This window comes from Lissotriton helveticus, chromosome 6, assembly GCF_964261635.1.
Source record: "Lissotriton helveticus chromosome 6, aLisHel1.1, whole genome shotgun sequence".
Lineage (NCBI taxonomy): Eukaryota > Metazoa > Chordata > Amphibia > Caudata > Salamandridae > Lissotriton > Lissotriton helveticus.
In genome coordinates, this window is record NC_136067.1 from 356,668,029 (window position 1) to 356,684,751 (window position 16,723).

Genomic DNA, 16,723 nt, shown 5'->3' on the forward strand with positions numbered 1-16,723 from the left:
AAAAGTAATACAAACAAGTAAAGCTTATACTTTAAAATTGATCTAAATTTTATACAGCATTCCCTATGCCCATTTCCTTACACATGAATTTGAGAAAAGGTGTAGATAGAGGAAAAGTAATGTTTGCAGTTGGAAAACCTACAATTGTTTGTGTTTACCAGCGGCCATCCTGGTCCACGCTATTGTTGAAAGATAGCGCAGCTATTCCTACCAATATAATAAATAATGGACCCAGCACTAGCGGCTTAAATTTATGAAAAAAGGCTTGATACCTTACCTTTCAAAAAATGAAACTGTTTCAAAAAGCTGGCCACTACGAAGGAGTCACACAGGTGCAACACAAGGCCACTAAATGCCAGACCAGAGCAGTTAATGTTTATTGAGTGAGGCCGAGAGCTTACATAGCAAACAGCAATCTGAAAAAAGGGTGGAAAAAAGGCATTGTGAGAGAACACCTAACTTGATATTAATTAATGTAATATTACAATCTTGCACTATTAACTGACATTGGCATACATTTTCTATAAAAAAAACAGTAGAGTAGAAAAACTGCAAAAAACTACAAATGAATTCTAAAATGTATACAATAAGTACTTGCTGTGTTCCTAGAGTGAGGATTTATATTATCTATAGTGTGTGGTGTGTAAAGTTGATCACAACAGACTACTCAATAATTTTTCATCTGTTTCATAGAAGGCCTAAACATTTAGAGAGAGTTACACAATTCACAAGCCCGAGTGTTACAATAAACCTGATATAATACTATATATTTAAGGTTGCACACTGTTTTGTCTCGCATACACTACCTGTGGCCCTAGGTTGAGGTAACAATCCACTGACAGCACTGGATGGCTATAATTCTTCAGCGAGAGAGGGAAGAAGCGATGACTGTTATACTGAAGATATTTTTCAAGAAGCAGTTGAGCTGGTGCAGCCAAGAAAGTATGTTTGCTGTCTGGAGCACAAATATATTGAGCAGGTGCAATAGAAACTGGAGTGTCTAACATCTGGAAAAAAAGCACAGGTATTTCATTTAAGTTAAATTTAAAATGCATTACAAACTATTATAATTACATTTTCTTTCATTATGTTAGAGATGACATCCTACATGATGTCCCTGATAAATAGCATTGACTAGCACTGTTATCATTTGACTACATCCTCCAACCTCGCCACTTAATCAGCAACACTGCAGAGCCTTCATGACCAGCAGATTTATCACTTTTTTTTAGGTAAAGACGAAAGGACTTCCCTGCTGAGCATAAGCCCACAATGCCATATTATTTTTTCTCCTCTTTTTCTTTTTTTGTTAGCATCTACTCCCCTTCTGGGGAATCCAGTCGGTCACCTGTAAATCTAGAAGAGTTGTAAGCCACATAACTAAGTAAGTAGCCCATTTCTTTTGCAGCATGAATTTTCTCTAGAAGAGGTGGAAAGGTCACGTGTGAATCAAGAGAATTTTCATGCCAAAAAGCTATTGTAAGTAACTTATTTCTTTTGCAGCATGAATCTTCTCTAGGTTCACATTATGTGCATTGATTTTAAAGCAGTATATTCTTTATTTGGTGTGTGTGTAGATGCAAATATTTGCTTAAGTGTTTTTTGTCCCAAATGAAAATCTCTTCTTGATTGTACATATATACAACAGTGTTTAATAAATATGAGCACTGAAGTCCATGTGGCTTCTCTACAGATGTTTTGTAGGAATGTGTTCCCTATCAAGGCTATTGATGCCTTGTTTCTTTGTGTGTGATTAGGGTTAATGATTACCCTTTAAAACTTTCCTTGCGAAATAAAAGCATAAGTCAATACTTTGCACTATGCATTGCGCTACTGTTCCCTTGGATACAGATTTACCCTTAGATATCTGGAGCATGTACTACAAAAAATGCTGCCTTTCCTATTTGTAAGAAGTACATCATTGTTCTTCCAACATCTAAAGTATGTAAAGCTCTTTCACCTTGTGTTTTTGGTTGTTGTAAAAAGGAAGACAGGTGAATGGGGTGATTAAAGTGGTGCAAAAGGGGGTGGTGATGGACGGAGCATCTGAACCAATCAAACACTCACACCCAGTCAAAAGATCTGGGTTTGATCCATCACCGTTCTTTAGCCCACTCTGCCACCCCAGTTCAGACATGGCTATATGCAAATCAGTCTGACCCTGTGCCTCATGGGAATAGTCCAGCCCGAACTGCCAAGCCATGCCTTCCCTGGACCGGAAACAAGTTCCGGTTTCTGGCATTACAGCCGTCTTCAGCCCGGCTTGCTTGAATCCAGTGGCAAAGTGAGCAAGGGACTCACGTCTGAGGATACCCTGCCACACTTATGGCGGCCAAAGCGGTACAAAAGGGGCTGGACTGTTCCCATGACGCACAGGGTCAGACTGATTTGCATATAGCCATGTCTGAACTGGGGTGGCAGAGTGGGCTAAAGAACGGTGATGGATCAAACCTAGATCTTTTGACTGGGTGTGAGTGTTTAATTGGTTCAGATGCTCCGTCCATCACCACCCCCTTTTATACCCCTGGGGTGATTAAAGTGGCATAGAGAAACAACTTTGGGTATGATGCCTATTCTCATTATAATCGTATCTTTATGTACTTGCAATATGGTTCATGGGGGGTTTAAGGCCAGCCGAGGCCTGTGCAGGTAAGGGCGGTGAGGCCCGGTGGGGGGAGGGGGTGGTGGGGGAGTTTTGAACGATGATGATGAGGGCAGATATGCCCCTGTTCTGCCCAGTTCAATTACTGTCAGTACAAGTGACCAGGGAAGCAATTTTAAGTACATGTGCTGGACACTGGTGAAAACAAGCTCCCTGGCTACATGATGGTTTCACTGAAACCACATATCTTTGATATCAAACATTTTGTATTAATGAACCCACACTGATTCCAGTGTTGGATTTACCAATGGAAAACAGCCTTTACAACAAGGTTTTTACCTCGTTGTACCTTTACCACACATTTTTTACCATGCATGTTTTTAGAACGCATATGCTACTACAACGTATGCCTTTACCACCCATTTAAGGTAAGTTCGGGATTGTGGGGGTCTTCCCCAACAAATGCGTGGAACAGGCAGGCAGATTATTTCCCTGCGTTGTTCCATCATACAACCTTTACCAATGCATGCACACAGAGGGCAACGTAAAGGTGCCCCCTAAAAACCTAACAGCCACTGGTGTGCTAGCTGACTGGTTTTTGTCAGCCTGTTACCCGAGGCACTGTTCTGACCCCCTAGGGTGAGAGCCAGCAGGAGACACAGATCAAAAGCCTGTCTGGGAAGAGGGTGTCACCCCCCCTTCCACAGGATAACCTGCTGATTAGCCTTCCTAGGCCGGCAATGTTCAAAGAGCTGCGGCCTTTGAAAAGCGAATCTGACTCCCCTCTTGGGAGAGAGTCCAAAGCCCCTTTGGCACCTAGACAGGTGAGAAAATTAGCTAGTCAGGTAGGTATGCCCCCACCAAGCTAGTACCACCCCTAGCCTGAGCTAAACTGAGGTGGACAAAACTTTTCAAAAGTAACCATCTTTGTGATGGCATACTTAGGAATTCTGGGACAGGATTATGCCCACATCCCAGAGGAAGTGGTTATATAGGGGGAGTAGTGACCACAAGGGTCAGTAACGAATAGTTTTCTTACCTGTCGGTGTAGTTTTGCAGCTTGAAGATCTTTCTGGATTCACTATGCTGTGCATTATTCCGCGGTCTTGTGGTTGGGTCCGGATTCGTAGTCTTTTCTTTGTTTTTTTTTTTTTGTAGCCCAGGTGGGCGTCGGCGTCACACCCCCTTGGGTGTATTTCCGGTGACGTCGGCATGCTTCCTGCGGAAGCTCCCACTCTTGGGCGCCATCTTCGGGTTCTTTTTTTCCGTGTTTCTTTCATTTCCGAAGTAATGGCAATGTTCTATTCAGGTGATATTTTACCGCTTTGTACCTTCAAAGTATTTTCCACTGGTTCTATTTCCACCTCTTCTCTCTCCAGCCTCATCTTTCTGGCGGAGGTGGGTGGGTTCGCTAGTGAATCCAGAAAGATCTTCAAGCTGCAAAACTACACCGACAGGTAAGAAAACTATTCGTTTTGCAGCGTGAATCTTTCTGGATTCACTATGCTGTGCATAGATTTTGTAGCGGTTTCTCATCTCTGTGGCGGTTGGGTGGAAGATGAGCGTTGGGTATTGAATATGTGCTGTGGCACCTTCTGTCCAACTTGAGCTTCCTTGTTCATCTGTATGTCCACACAGTAGTGCTTCGTGAACGTGTGCACCGAAGCCCATGTTGCCGCCAGGCATATGTCTTGTATGGGTGTGTTAGCCAGGAAGGCTATTGTAGCACCCTTTTTCCTAGTGGAGTGGGCACGTGTCCCCTCTGCTAGTTCTTGTCCTGCACGTTTGTGGCAGAGTTGAATTGTCTGTGCGATCCATCGTGCAATAGTCTTTTTGGTTACTGCTTTTCCCATGTAACTGTTGGCGAATGACACAAAGAACTGTTTTGTTTTCCTGTGTCCCTTCGTCCTTTCGATGTAGTGCATGACTGCCCTTCTGGCGTCCAGGGTGTGCAGAGCTCGCTCTGCGGCAGTTGTTGGTTTTTGGAAAAAACTCAGTATCTGTATAGACTGGTTCATGTGAAATTTAGATACCACCTTCGGCATGAAGTTTGGGTCAGTCCTCATCACAACCATATCATTGTGTATTTGTATGTAGGGTTCTTGTAGCGTCAGAGCCTGAAGCTCGCTTACTCTGCGTAAGGACGTTATTGCAACCAGGAAAGCTGTTTTCATAGTTAGCATCTTTAAGGACGCCTTGTGGAGCGGTTCAAAGGGCTCTTTCTTGAGTTCCGTTAGGACTATGTTCAAGTTCCATGCAGGTGGTGGCACCCGCTTGGGTGGTGCGATCCTTTTCGCACCTTCTAGGAATCTCTTCACCACCTGTGATGTGAAGAAACTCCTGCAAGTTTCTCCCCTTGTGTAGGCGACTATCGCTGCCAAGTGAACTCTCAAGGAGGATGAGCTAAGGTTCTTCTCTAGCAAGTGCGTCAGGTACTTTAGCACTGTGGAGTCCTTCTTCATTTTATTGTGAAGTCTTTCTTGTCTGCACCATATTGTGAACCTTTTCCATTTCGCAACATAGCACTTCCGAGTGCTAGGCCTTCTTGCCTCCCGCAGGACCTTCAGGGTACTTTCTGGCAATCTTAAATGTGCGAACTCTATGTCCTCAGGAGCCACGCTACTAGGCTCATGCTCTCTGGCTCTGGGTGTAGCACCTCTCCGTTCTGCATGGAGAGTAAGTCTTTCCTCCAGCTGAATCTGTGGGGTGCACACTGTGTCATCTCCATGATCTGCGAGTACCATGTCTGCCTCGCCCACTGTGGTGCGACCAGTATCAGTGTCATGTTGCTCGCTCTGCACTTGCTCAGTACTCTGTGCATCAGTGGTATCGGGGGAAAGGCGTAGGCAAATGTCCTTGACCAATCTATCCATAGGGCATTCCCTAGTGACCCTTCCTCGGGCTGCCTGGATGCGAAGTTTTGGCATTTTGCATTCTGGCGTGTGGCAAACAGGTCCACCGATGGAGTTCCCCATCTGTCGAATAGGCGCCTTGTCTCCTGAGCATTGAGCTCCCACTCGTGGGATGCCGATGTCTGCCTGCTGAGCCAATCTGCTTGTATGTTGTCCTTCCCTGGCAGGTGTATGGCCAGCAGGTCTATCTTGAGAGGGATGGCCCATCTCCATATCTCCTGCGCTAGCGTTGAAAGCGGGGCTGACTGTGTGCCCCCCTGCTTGTTGATGTAGAACATCGCAGTGGTATTGTCTGTTTGTATCAACACCTTGTATTTGTACAGTCTTGTTTGAAAGGCTTTCAGTGCAAGGAAGATTGTCTTCAATTCTAAGTAATTGATGTGCTTTGTCGCATCTGTCGGTGTCCACAGTCCCCTCACCTTGAGCTCCTCCATGTGAGCGCCCCATCCCTTCAGGGATGCGTCTGTGGTGATGGTCACTGTTGGCGTTGGGGGCGTTAGAGGCTTTCCCCTTGCTATGTTCTCCATGGTCCACCATGTCATCTCCTTCTGCACTGCGTGCGTTACAACCACTAGATCCTCCCAACTGCCTGTAGCTTGTGACCATTGCTCCTGTAGCCATTCTTGAATGGGTCTCATGTGGAGTCGTACATTCGGTACCAGGTGGATGCATGATGCCATCATCCCCATGATCTTGCTCGCAGTCCTCACTGTCCGAGCTTGTCCCTTCCGGTAGAGGCGAGTTTCCTTCACCAGCGCCCTCGCCCTCTTCTCGCTGGGGAACACCTTGCCCTGTAAGGTGTTGATCTGTGCTCCCAGGAAGATCTTCACTTGTTCTGGCTCCATTGATGATTTCTTCCAATGGATGGAGAACCCCAGGTTTATGAGCGTGCTTGTCACTGTATGTGCGTGCAGCTTGCATTTCTGGTATGAGTTTGCTTTCACCAGCCAGTCGTCCAGGTAAGGGTATACGTGTATTCCTTGCCTTCTTAGGTGCGCTGCGACGGCTGCGAGGCACTTTGTGAAAACTCTTGGTGCTGATTTTAGACCGAAGGCCAGTGTCGTGAACTGGTAGTGGCTTTCTCCGACGGTGAACCTGAGCATGTGTTTGTGCTTTCTGTTCATTGGAATGTGCAGGTATGCGTCTTTGAGGTCTATTGTGACCATGAAGTCCCCGATCTGCAATTGTGGGAGCACCTCTTGCAGGGAGGTCATTTTTAATTTTTACGTTCTTATGAATTTGTTCATGAACCGTAAGTCGAGAATGGGTCTCATTGTTTCGTCTACTTTTGGTACCAGGAAGTACGTTGAGTATACTCCTGTGTTTCTTTCCTTGAAGGGTACCCGTTCTATGCCCTGCTTCCGCAGGAGTTCCTTTGCCTCCTCCTGCAGACACTGCAGCTGCTTGCCTGCTAGTGGCTTTCTTTTTGGTTTTCTGCTTGTTGGCCTCCCCTCCAACTCTATGCAGTATCCGAATTGGATAATGTTGAGGATCCATTTGTCTGCTGTGATTTCTCTCCACTCTCGGAGGTGGAATCTTAATCTTCCTCCCACTGGTGTCATGTGGTCGTAGGTGTCTAGTTTGTCTTGACCCATCTGTACGTGCTGCCCCCTGGGATCTTTTTTGTGGGCGGGCACACAAGTTTTTTGAAGTCACTTAGAGGTGGGCTGCTGCCCCCCTCTTCTATTTTGTCCCCGTCCATTTCTCCCTCGAAAGGACTGGCCTCTTTGTTGGTACTGCCAGGACTGCTTCTGATGACCATGCTGAGTCTGCGAGTCTGCCTGGTGCGTTTGCTGGAAAGCCTGGTGTGATGTACCTGGCTGGTTTCCGCCTCTCCCGCCGGGCCTCCGTGATGGGGTGCCCCTCTTGTTCCCTCTGAACTGCAATGCTCCCATGGACCTTGCTGTTTCGTTATCTTTCTTCAGTTGGCTGAGCGTTTCATCAACTGTTGTTCCGAAAAGCGTGCTGCCGTTGAACGGTGTGTTCAGGATGCTGTGTTGCACCTCCGGTTTGAAACCGGATATCCTGAGCCAGGCGTGCCTCCTTTCCGTGACGCCCATCATCATGAGCCTGCTGGCGGTGTCTGCCCCATCCAGGGCCGTCTTAAGGCAAGAATTTGCCGCGTTCTTTCCCTCTTCAACCAGCTTTTCGGCTTTCTGCCTGGCATCCTGGGGCAAGTCCTTCACCAACTGCCCCAGTCCCTCCATGATTTGGTACATGTGCCTGTTTATCAGGGCGTTGGAATTAGCCATGCGACAGTGGGTCGCGGCATTCCGTTCGATCCTTCTGCCCACCAGATCCATCCTTTTGCTCTCCTTATCCGGTGGTGGGCCCGAGGTAGTGGGTACGTTCGCCCTCCTCCTTGCTGTGGCCGTGATAATGGAGTCTGCGGAGACCGTGCCCTGAATGTAGGCTGGGTCCTTTGTGGCATGCTTGTACTTCTTCTCAGTTCTGGGAGTTACTGCCTTGCATGTTGCGGGCTCCCTGAAAGCTTCCTTCCCCTGAGCCAAGACGCTCTCGAGCATTGGAAGGAACTGGCTCCTCGTTTGTGTTGGGAGCAATGTTTCTAGAAGGAAGTCTGCTTTCTGCTTCTCTTCGTCGAGCTTGAGCTTGAAAGCTGCTGCGGCAGCTTGTATCACCGAGTTGTAGGCCCCGATGTCGTCCGGCGGCGAGGGCCTCGAGGGGTAAGTGTCGACCACCTCCTCCGTGCTGTCGGTGTCGACATCTATGTAATCTACCTCCTGTAGGTCAGAGGGTGTCGAGTCTGCGTCCGTCCTGCTTTCCTCTTCCTCCCCATAGTTGTAACTATTGTAGGGATTCTCGTACTCCTCCTGGTCGTCGATCACCTCGACGTCCTGGTCTTGTTCCTCGACGACTTCGGCGATCTCTTCCTCCTCCTCGACTGCCTCCATCACCGGTGGCTTGGTCTTGTGAGGGATCGTGAAGGCCTTCATCTTTGCATCGAAATCTTTCTTCCGCTGCATGATGTTCTCCATTTCGGCCTCGAGGCGCCTTCTCTTCTTCTCCATCTCTGCCGCGTGTTCCGCGTCGGATGGGTCGGCCGTTCTTTTCGGCGGATGGTTCGTCGCCGTACCTTTCGGCGTCGAAGTTTTTGACGTCGACGTCGGACCGGGTCTTGGGTCTCTGGTCGTCGTCGTCAGTTTTGGGTCTTTCTCCCTCGGCGTCGATCGATCCTTTTCGGGGACGATTTTCAACGTTTTCTGCTGATCAGCAGCCGTCGGCGCCGGGGACTCCTTCTCGGAGGATCCGCTGGGCCTGGGAGTAGTCGCGGACGCCGCCTTTTTTGGCGTCGGCGTTTTCGGGGTCTTGCCCTCGATTTTTCTAGACTCAGAGTCTCTCGGGTTCTTGGGGGCCGAAGAGTCTCCTACCTTGTCAGAAGTCTTTGTGTAATCGGTCTCTACGACCGTGTAGCTGTCGTCTTCGGCGGCAGCGTTGTCTTCTTCCTCGGAGGACATCCCCAGCTCGTAGAGGGACGGAGTCGGGGCCTTCTCCTGCAGGGTGGCGTGTGCTACCCTCTGCCTCTCTCTCACGCGAAGGGTCTTCGGGGCGAAGGCGGAACAGGCGTTGCAGTCTCCGCTTTCGTGGTCCACCGGTAGGCAAAGGTTGCATACCGGGTGCTGGTCCTTCTGTGCGTACTTGTGGTGGCAGTTACGGCAGAACTTGAACGGCGTGTTGTACATCATCGAGCGTCCAGGGCCTCTCTGGTCGCGTGTTCGTTGACGGTCGTCGATGATCTCGATGAAAAAACGCCTTCTCCTTGCCGGCTTTTCGTCGATGAAGTCCCCTGCAGTCTTCAGATGACTTCTCCTCGTCTTTTCTGTATTTTCTTTCTTCTTTCTCCAAAAATGTCTGGAGCCCAAACGGGAACGATCCAGACCCGACCGCGGAAAAAAAGAATCTGAAGATGGAGCCCAAGAGTGGGAGCTTCCGCAGGAAGCATGCCGACGTCACCGGAAATACACCCAAGGGGGTGTGACGCCGACGCCCACCTGGGCTACAAAAAAAAAAAAAAAAAAAACAAAGAAAAGACTACGAATCCGGACCCAACCACAAGACCGCGGAATAATGCACAGCATAGTGAATCCAGAAAGATTCACGCTGCAAAACCCATTGGCTACTACCCTAATCTCCCCTAAAGCCCCTAAAGTCAGTATTTAGGGGAGCCCATGGCACCAGGAAATGAGGGGCATAATATCAAGGGCCGGTGTTAAAATTATCGCCATTTTATCGGCAGGAAACTGCTGATATAACGGCGATAATGGGCTTGCTAATACATACTTGTTAATTCCCATAGAAGCCCATGTTCTGATGTTAACATGGGCTCCTATGGGATGTATGACGTTACAACGCATGCTTTTACCACGCATGCTGTTACAACGCAAGTATTACAACGCAAACCTTTACAATGCATTACAATTGGGGGTGCTGGAAAGTGAATAGTTTAATTTACTATTCCAACTCCTGTCCCCGTGGACACTAGGGAAGGTGTTGGATAGTAAATTAAAACTATTCCATATCCTAGAGCGCCCCCCAGTGAAATGCGTTGTAAAGGTTTTCGTTGTAATACTTGCGTTGTAACAGCACTGCGTGGTAAAAGTTTTGTTGTAAGGAATATGCTACTTACCAGTATGCATCTGTTCTTGGCATAGAGGGCTGCAGAGTGGTACATTTATGAATAGATCGCCATCTGGTGTTGGGCTCGGATGATTGCACTTTGTTTTTCTTCTGGAGAAGTCTTTGTCGTCATAGGTGACTCCTCCTCTCGGTGTTAGTGCGCATGGGCATCGGCTCCATCCTTAGATTGTTTTGCCATAGTAGGGTTAGATGGAGTAGTGTAGTATAGTACATAAAGATATGCCCATGTAAATGTATCTAAATAAGATAATGTTGGGACAGACACAGGTTTCCGGGGAGGCAGGGAGGGCATGTACCACTCTGCAGCCCTCTATGCCAAGAACAGATGCATACTGGTAAGTAGCATATTCCGTTCGAGGCATATGGGCTGCAGATGGTACATTTATGAATAGATTGTACAGCAGTTACCTCCCTAGCGGTGGTCACCAGTGTCTGTCGCAACTGTTTGAAATAGAGTTTTTAATACAGCTTGGCCCACTCTGGCTTGTTGTGCAGCCTGTACATCAACACAGTAGTGCTTTGTGAATGTATGTGGTGTAGACCAAGTTGCTGCTCTACATATGTCATCTAGGGGAATGTTCCCTAAGAATGCCATAGATGCTCCTAGTTTTCTTGTAGAATGAGCTCTAGGAGGAACAGTTAATGTTCTCTTTGCTTTAATGTAACATATTTGTATACATCTTACAATCCATCTTGCGATGCCTGCTTTAGAGATAGGATTGCCCTTATGTGTTGGGGAAAATGCTACAAATAGTTGTTTAGTTTTCCTGAAGTCTTGTGTTCTTTCTATGTAGTACAAAATGGCTCTTTTAACATCTAGTGTATGTAGAGCCCTTTCTGCCACCGTCTGTGGCTTTGGAAAGAAGACTGGTAATTCCACTGGCTGATTGATGTGGAATGCTGAAATTACTTTAGGCAAGAACTTTGGGTTTGTTCTAAGAACCACTTTATTCTGGTGTAACTGTAGGAATGGTTCTTGTATTGTCAATGCCTGTAATTCGCTTACTCTTCTGAGTGAGGTAATGGCTATAAGGAAGGCCACCTTCCATGTAAGGAATTGTATTTCGCACCTATGCATAGGTTCGAAGGGTGGCCCCATTAGTCTGGTGAGTACTACGTTGAGGTTCCAGACTGGGGAAGGTGGTAATCTTGGTGGAATGACTCTTTTAAGACCTTCCATGAATGCTTTTATCGCTGGTACTCTGAACAGTGATATGCGCTGCCTGTTTTGTAGGTATGCTGCTATAGCTGCTAGATGTACCCTGATAGATGTGTACGCTAGATTACATTGCTGTAAGTGTAATAAGTAGCAAATAATCTCCCTTGTTGATACGTCTAGAGGGTTGATATTGTTATTAGTACAGTGTATAGCAAACCTCTTCCACTTAGCTGCATAGCATGCTCTGGTGGTTGGACGTCTCGCTTGTTTAATTATCTCCATGCAATTTGGGGGGAGATCTAAGTACCCAAATTCTAGGATTTCAGGAGCCAGATCGCTAAGTTCAATTGAGTTGGATCTGGGTGCATTATTTCTCCATGGTTCTGTGTAAGGTGCATGGGTAGAATTCGTAGCTTTTGATGTGGCACTTGTGAGAGTTGCAAGAGCGTGGTGAACCACGGCTGTCTTGCCCACGTGGGTGAAACTAGTATCATGGTCATTGAATGTTGTTGCAGTTTCCTGACCACTAATGGGATTAGTGGGAGAGGGGGAAAAGCGTATGCAAATTTGTTGGACCAATTTATCCATAACGCATTGCCCTGCGACAGGTGATGTGGGTACCTGGACGCGAAGCTTTAGCATTTTGCGTTCTGATGAGTGGCAAATAGGTCTATCTCTGGTTGTCCCCATCTTTGGAAGAATGGCTGCAGTATTTGTTGGTGCAGTTCCCATTCGTGTATTTGTTCCGACTGTCTGCTTAAGATGTCTGCTATCTGGTTTTGGACTCCTGGTAGGTGTTCGGCTAACAGATATATGTTTTGAGGAATGGCCCATCTCCAAATTTCCTGTGCTAGTCTGGATAATTGGAGAGAGTGCGTCCCCCCCTGTTTTTGAATATAATACATTGCTGTCATGTTGTCTGTTCTGATCAGGACTGCTTTGTGGATAACATGTATCTGGAAGGCTTTCAATGCTAGAAACACTGCCAGTAGTTCTAGATAGTTGATGTGCAGTGTTCTTTCCTGCACACTCCACCTTCCTTGTACTGTGTACTTGTCCATATGTGCTCCCCATCCGGTGAGCGATGCGTCTGCTGTTATTGTCACCTGTGGAATTGGCTCTAGGAACGACCGCCCCTTGGTAATGTTTGTTCTGTTCCACCACTTCAGAGAGCGGTGTGTGCGGTCGTCTACCAACACCAGATCCGTAATCTGCCCTTGAGCCTGATTCCACTGTGTCGCTAAGCATTCTTGTAGCGGACGCATTTGTAGTTTTGCATATGGTATTAGCAGTATGCAGGATGACATCATGCCTAATAGCTGCATGAACACTCTTGCTGTTAGTGAGTGTTGTGGCTGAAATCTCTGAGTGATTGTAAGCATTGCTTGGACCCTGACTGGGTTGGGGTACACTTTGGCTTTTTCTGTGTCTATAGTAGCCCCCAGATATTGTTGAACCTTGTTTGGTTGTAGGTGTGACTTTGTGTAGTTCACCGTGAACCCTAGCTGGTGTAGTAGCTGAATTGTCTTTTGTGTGTCTTGCAGACACTCCTCTTGCGACCTGGCTTTTATTAGCCAGTCGTCCAAGTATGGGAAGACATGAATTTGTTGTCTTCTTAGGTGAGCTGCTACCACTGCCAGGCATTTTGTGAACACCCTTGGTGCCGTCGTGACACCAAATGGAAGGACTTTGAACTGATAATGTTGTCCTTCTACCACAAACCTGAGGTATTTCCTGTGGGCTTTGTGAATAGGGATATGAAAGTAAGCGTCTTTTAGATCCAGTGTAGAAAGAAAGTCCCCTTTCTTCAGTAAAGGAAGTACTTGTTGGAGCGTGACCATGTGGAAATGTTCCGAATTTATGTATGCGTTGAGAGGTCTTAGGTCCAGTATTGGCCTTAGAGACCCGTCCTTTTTGGGAATTAGGAAGTATAGGGAGTATACTCCTGTTCCCTGTTGGTGCTGTGGAACCTTCTCTATGGCATGCTTTTCTAGCAGTGATATTACTTCTTGTTTTAATAGTGTCAGGTGATCTTGTTTCATTGGACGCTGTTTGGGGGGATGTTTGGTGGGGTAGCTGTGAGTTCTAGGCAATAACCATGTTGGATAATTTGTCTTACCCACTTGTCTGATGTGATGTTTTCCCAGACAGGTAGGAACTGTGATAGGCGTCCCCCTACCGGTGTTATATGGTCTGGGGGAAGCTCTATGAAGTCACTGTTTTGGGGTTGGAGAGTTGCGGTTGTTGTTGTTTCCGCGACCTCTACCCTTGTTGTTGTTACCCCTGTATCCACCTCTAGAATTACCTCTGGGTGATGTAGGTGTAAAAGAGGTTTGCTGTTGGTTTGTACCTGTACTTTTGGATCCTCCTCTATAGGTGGATCTACGAAAGGAACCTCTTTGTGTCGGCTGTTGCAATGCTCCCATTGATTTAGCCGTTTCTGTATCCTTCTTCATCTTTTCTAGGGCCTCATCTGTCCCTGTGCCAAAAAGTGTTTTCCCATCAAAAGGTTGGTTCAGTAACGATGTTTGTACCTCTTGTTTGAACCCTGACACTCTGAGCCATGCATGTCTCCTTAACATGATGCTTGTGTTTGTCGACCTTGCCGCAGTTTCTGCCGCGTCTAGGGCGCACTTTATTGAAGTGTTAGTAATTAACTTCCCTTCTTGTATAAGTTGATCTGCTCTCTTTTGATGTTCTTTAGGGAGATGTTTGATGAGTGTTTCTAACTCATCATAATGCGCTCTGTCATACCTTGCAAGTAGTGCTTGCGTATTAGCTATGCGCCAACTGTTTGCCGCTTGAGATGCTACTCTCTTGCCAGAGGCATCTATTAGTTTAGACTCTTTGTCAGGAGGTGGAGCTTCTCCTGTAGATAAAGAGTTTGCTCTCTTGCGAGCGTTTGTGACCACTAGTGAGTCTAGAGGAATTTGCCCCTTAATGTATATTGGGTCTTTTGGAGCTGCCCTATATTTTTTATCAATTCTTGGGTTCAATACCCTAGCCCTCACTGGGTCTTTGAATATCTCTGATGTATGACTGAGAAGGCCCTTAAGCATTGGTATTGTTCCTGATGTTCTTTGTGCAGTAGGCAGTGTTTCTAATAAGAAGTCCTGTACTTGAGGTTCTGTATGTAGGTCTACCTTATGAAATGTTGCTGCTCTAGTAATGAGTTGTGCAAACCCAGTATTGTCATCAGGAGGTGAAGGTTTTGAGGGATATGACTCAAGGTCGGTATCATTACCTGATCCCACATTATACTCTTCCCATGGGTCTGCCTCCTCTGGGATTGTGTCCTCATCATCCCCAGGGTGTCCCCCCTCCCCTGTGTCACTCTCTCCATCTGTTGTAGGTGTAGATGGGCGTGTGGGAGGAATATCTGGCCTATTGTGAGGAAGAGGCGAAGATGGTGTGTGAGGTTTTGGAGAAGGGGGAGGAGTTGTATTCGTCCCCATTGTTCTCTTCTTTGGATGAGTCTTGTCGTCCAAATGTTCATGTTTCCTCTTTTTAGGTAGTTCTGTGGCTACCTTGCCAGTCTTTGGGTCAATAAACAAAGTCTTTTGTTTAGGATCCGTTCCGTGTTCCTGTGTCGGTACCGCAGTTTTCGGTTCCGAAAGGTGTTTTTTCTTTGAAATGTCCATTTGTATTTTCGGTGCCGAAGTTTTGTTCGGATCAGACTTCTTCGGTATCGAAGATGTCCCCGGTGTCGAGGGTGTTTTCGGCGCCGAAGCGTGCTTCGGTGTCGACATGGACTGCTTCGACTTCGAGCTTTCCTTGACCTGGTGCTTCGGTGTCGATGTGGTCGGTTTATCGGAACCGGAACCACTATGATGGGGGACCGAGTGTTTCGGTTTCTGTTTCGTTGCCGGGCTCGAAGGCGGGGCGTTGGAAACTTTTTTCGGTTGTCTGACCGGGCTCGAGGGCGGGGTCGACACCGTGCGGGGTCTGTTTTTCGGTAAAGGGACGTCGTCACTCACGGTTTGTTGGACGTCGATTTCCTCGACGTCGGACTCGTCCGCTTCTGACCCCGCCTCGTCGGCCTCTTCTTCCTCCTCTTCTGGGTGCTGGTCCTCGAACAGCTCCGGGATTGCTTGTGACTGCATTCTCGATACCTCGTGTCTTCGGGCTCGACGGTTTCTAATCGTCGATTTTGACGAGAACGCTGCACAGGCCTCACAGTCCCTGGATTCGTGTTCAGGGGACAAGCAGAGGTTGCACACCTCGTGTAGGTCCTTGTGTGGGAACTTAGCACCACACATTGGACATTTTTTGAATGGAGTCCTTTCCATGGACCCCGGGCTGGACTACGTCGAGTTTCTCGTAGTCGTCGTCCTTCGAACCGCGTCGGTATGGAGTGAAGTCGCGTTCGATAACGATACCGTCGATTTGGAAAGGAATACGCGCCGGTTATAACCTTCTTTGTTGAAGTCGGTCCGGAGCGCTTCGATCCTCATCCGAACCCGATGGCGGAAAAAAACAATCTAAGGATGGAGCCGATGCCCATGCGCACTAACACCGAGAGGAGGAGTCACCTATGACGACAAAGACTTCTCCAGAAGAAAAACAAAGTGCAATCATCCGAGCCCAACACCAGATGGCGATCTATTCATAAATGTACCATCTGCAGCCCATATGCCTCGAACAAGATGTTTCCCGCTTCTATGGGAATTAACAGGGGCGTATTATGAAGCCCTTTATCGGCAGTTTCATGCCGATAAAACGGCGATAATTTTAACACCGGTCCTTGATAATATGCCCCTGAGATCCTTCCGACCTGAAAGACGAAGAAGGAGTGGAAGAGTCTCATCCTGCAGAACTAAAGATCCAGCAACTGATTCGGCACCAACCCTGCCTGCCCGTCTGCTGACTTGGCCAACTGTGCCAAAAGTCAACTTGTCCTGCAACTGTGGAGTCCCAAAATCCCGGGAGACCTGCCAGCACTTCACCCAGGAACCAAGATCTCCATAGAAGTAGCGGACCTGCATCCTGCAGGCAACCAAAGACTTCTGTGAGGACTCATTGACCGTAGAAACCAGACACATGAAGACTCCACTGCATAATAAGTGGATCGAGGATTCTCTCGATTCTACCCTCCCCATCAGAAAAACAGTATTAAAAAGAACACGAGAAACTGCCCCTTGGTACTCAGAAGAACTCAGGGAACTAAAACGTCAGTGTAGAAGGTTGGAAAGAAAATGGCGCCTCCAATACACCACCACTGACAAAACCAGATACAAGGAAGCCATAAGGGCGTACAAACTTGGGATTACTACAGCCCAATCCACTTACTACAGAGGAAAAATCATGTCCGCTAGATCCAAACCAAAAGAAATTTATCAAATTGTTAAAAACCTCTCCGAAATCTCCCCCTTTGCAGCCCCAGCCGATAACTCT

The 16,723-nt window shown here is 47.3% G+C and overlaps 1 protein-coding gene across 1 annotated transcript in view; it reads right to left on the minus strand.

Moving 5' to 3' along the window:
- GREB1 (growth regulating estrogen receptor binding 1) overlaps nt 1-16,723 on the minus strand; it is a 656,933-nt gene that overhangs the window by 10,769 nt on the left and 629,441 nt on the right. Inside the window, exons 31-32 of the mRNA XM_078647791.1 lie at nt 807-1,007; nt 278-416 (exon numbers count right to left, since the gene is read on the minus strand). Coding sequence (XP_078503917.1) covers nt 278-416; nt 807-1,007 — 340 coding nt within the window. The remainder of the gene's footprint in view (nt 1-277; nt 417-806; nt 1,008-16,723) is intronic.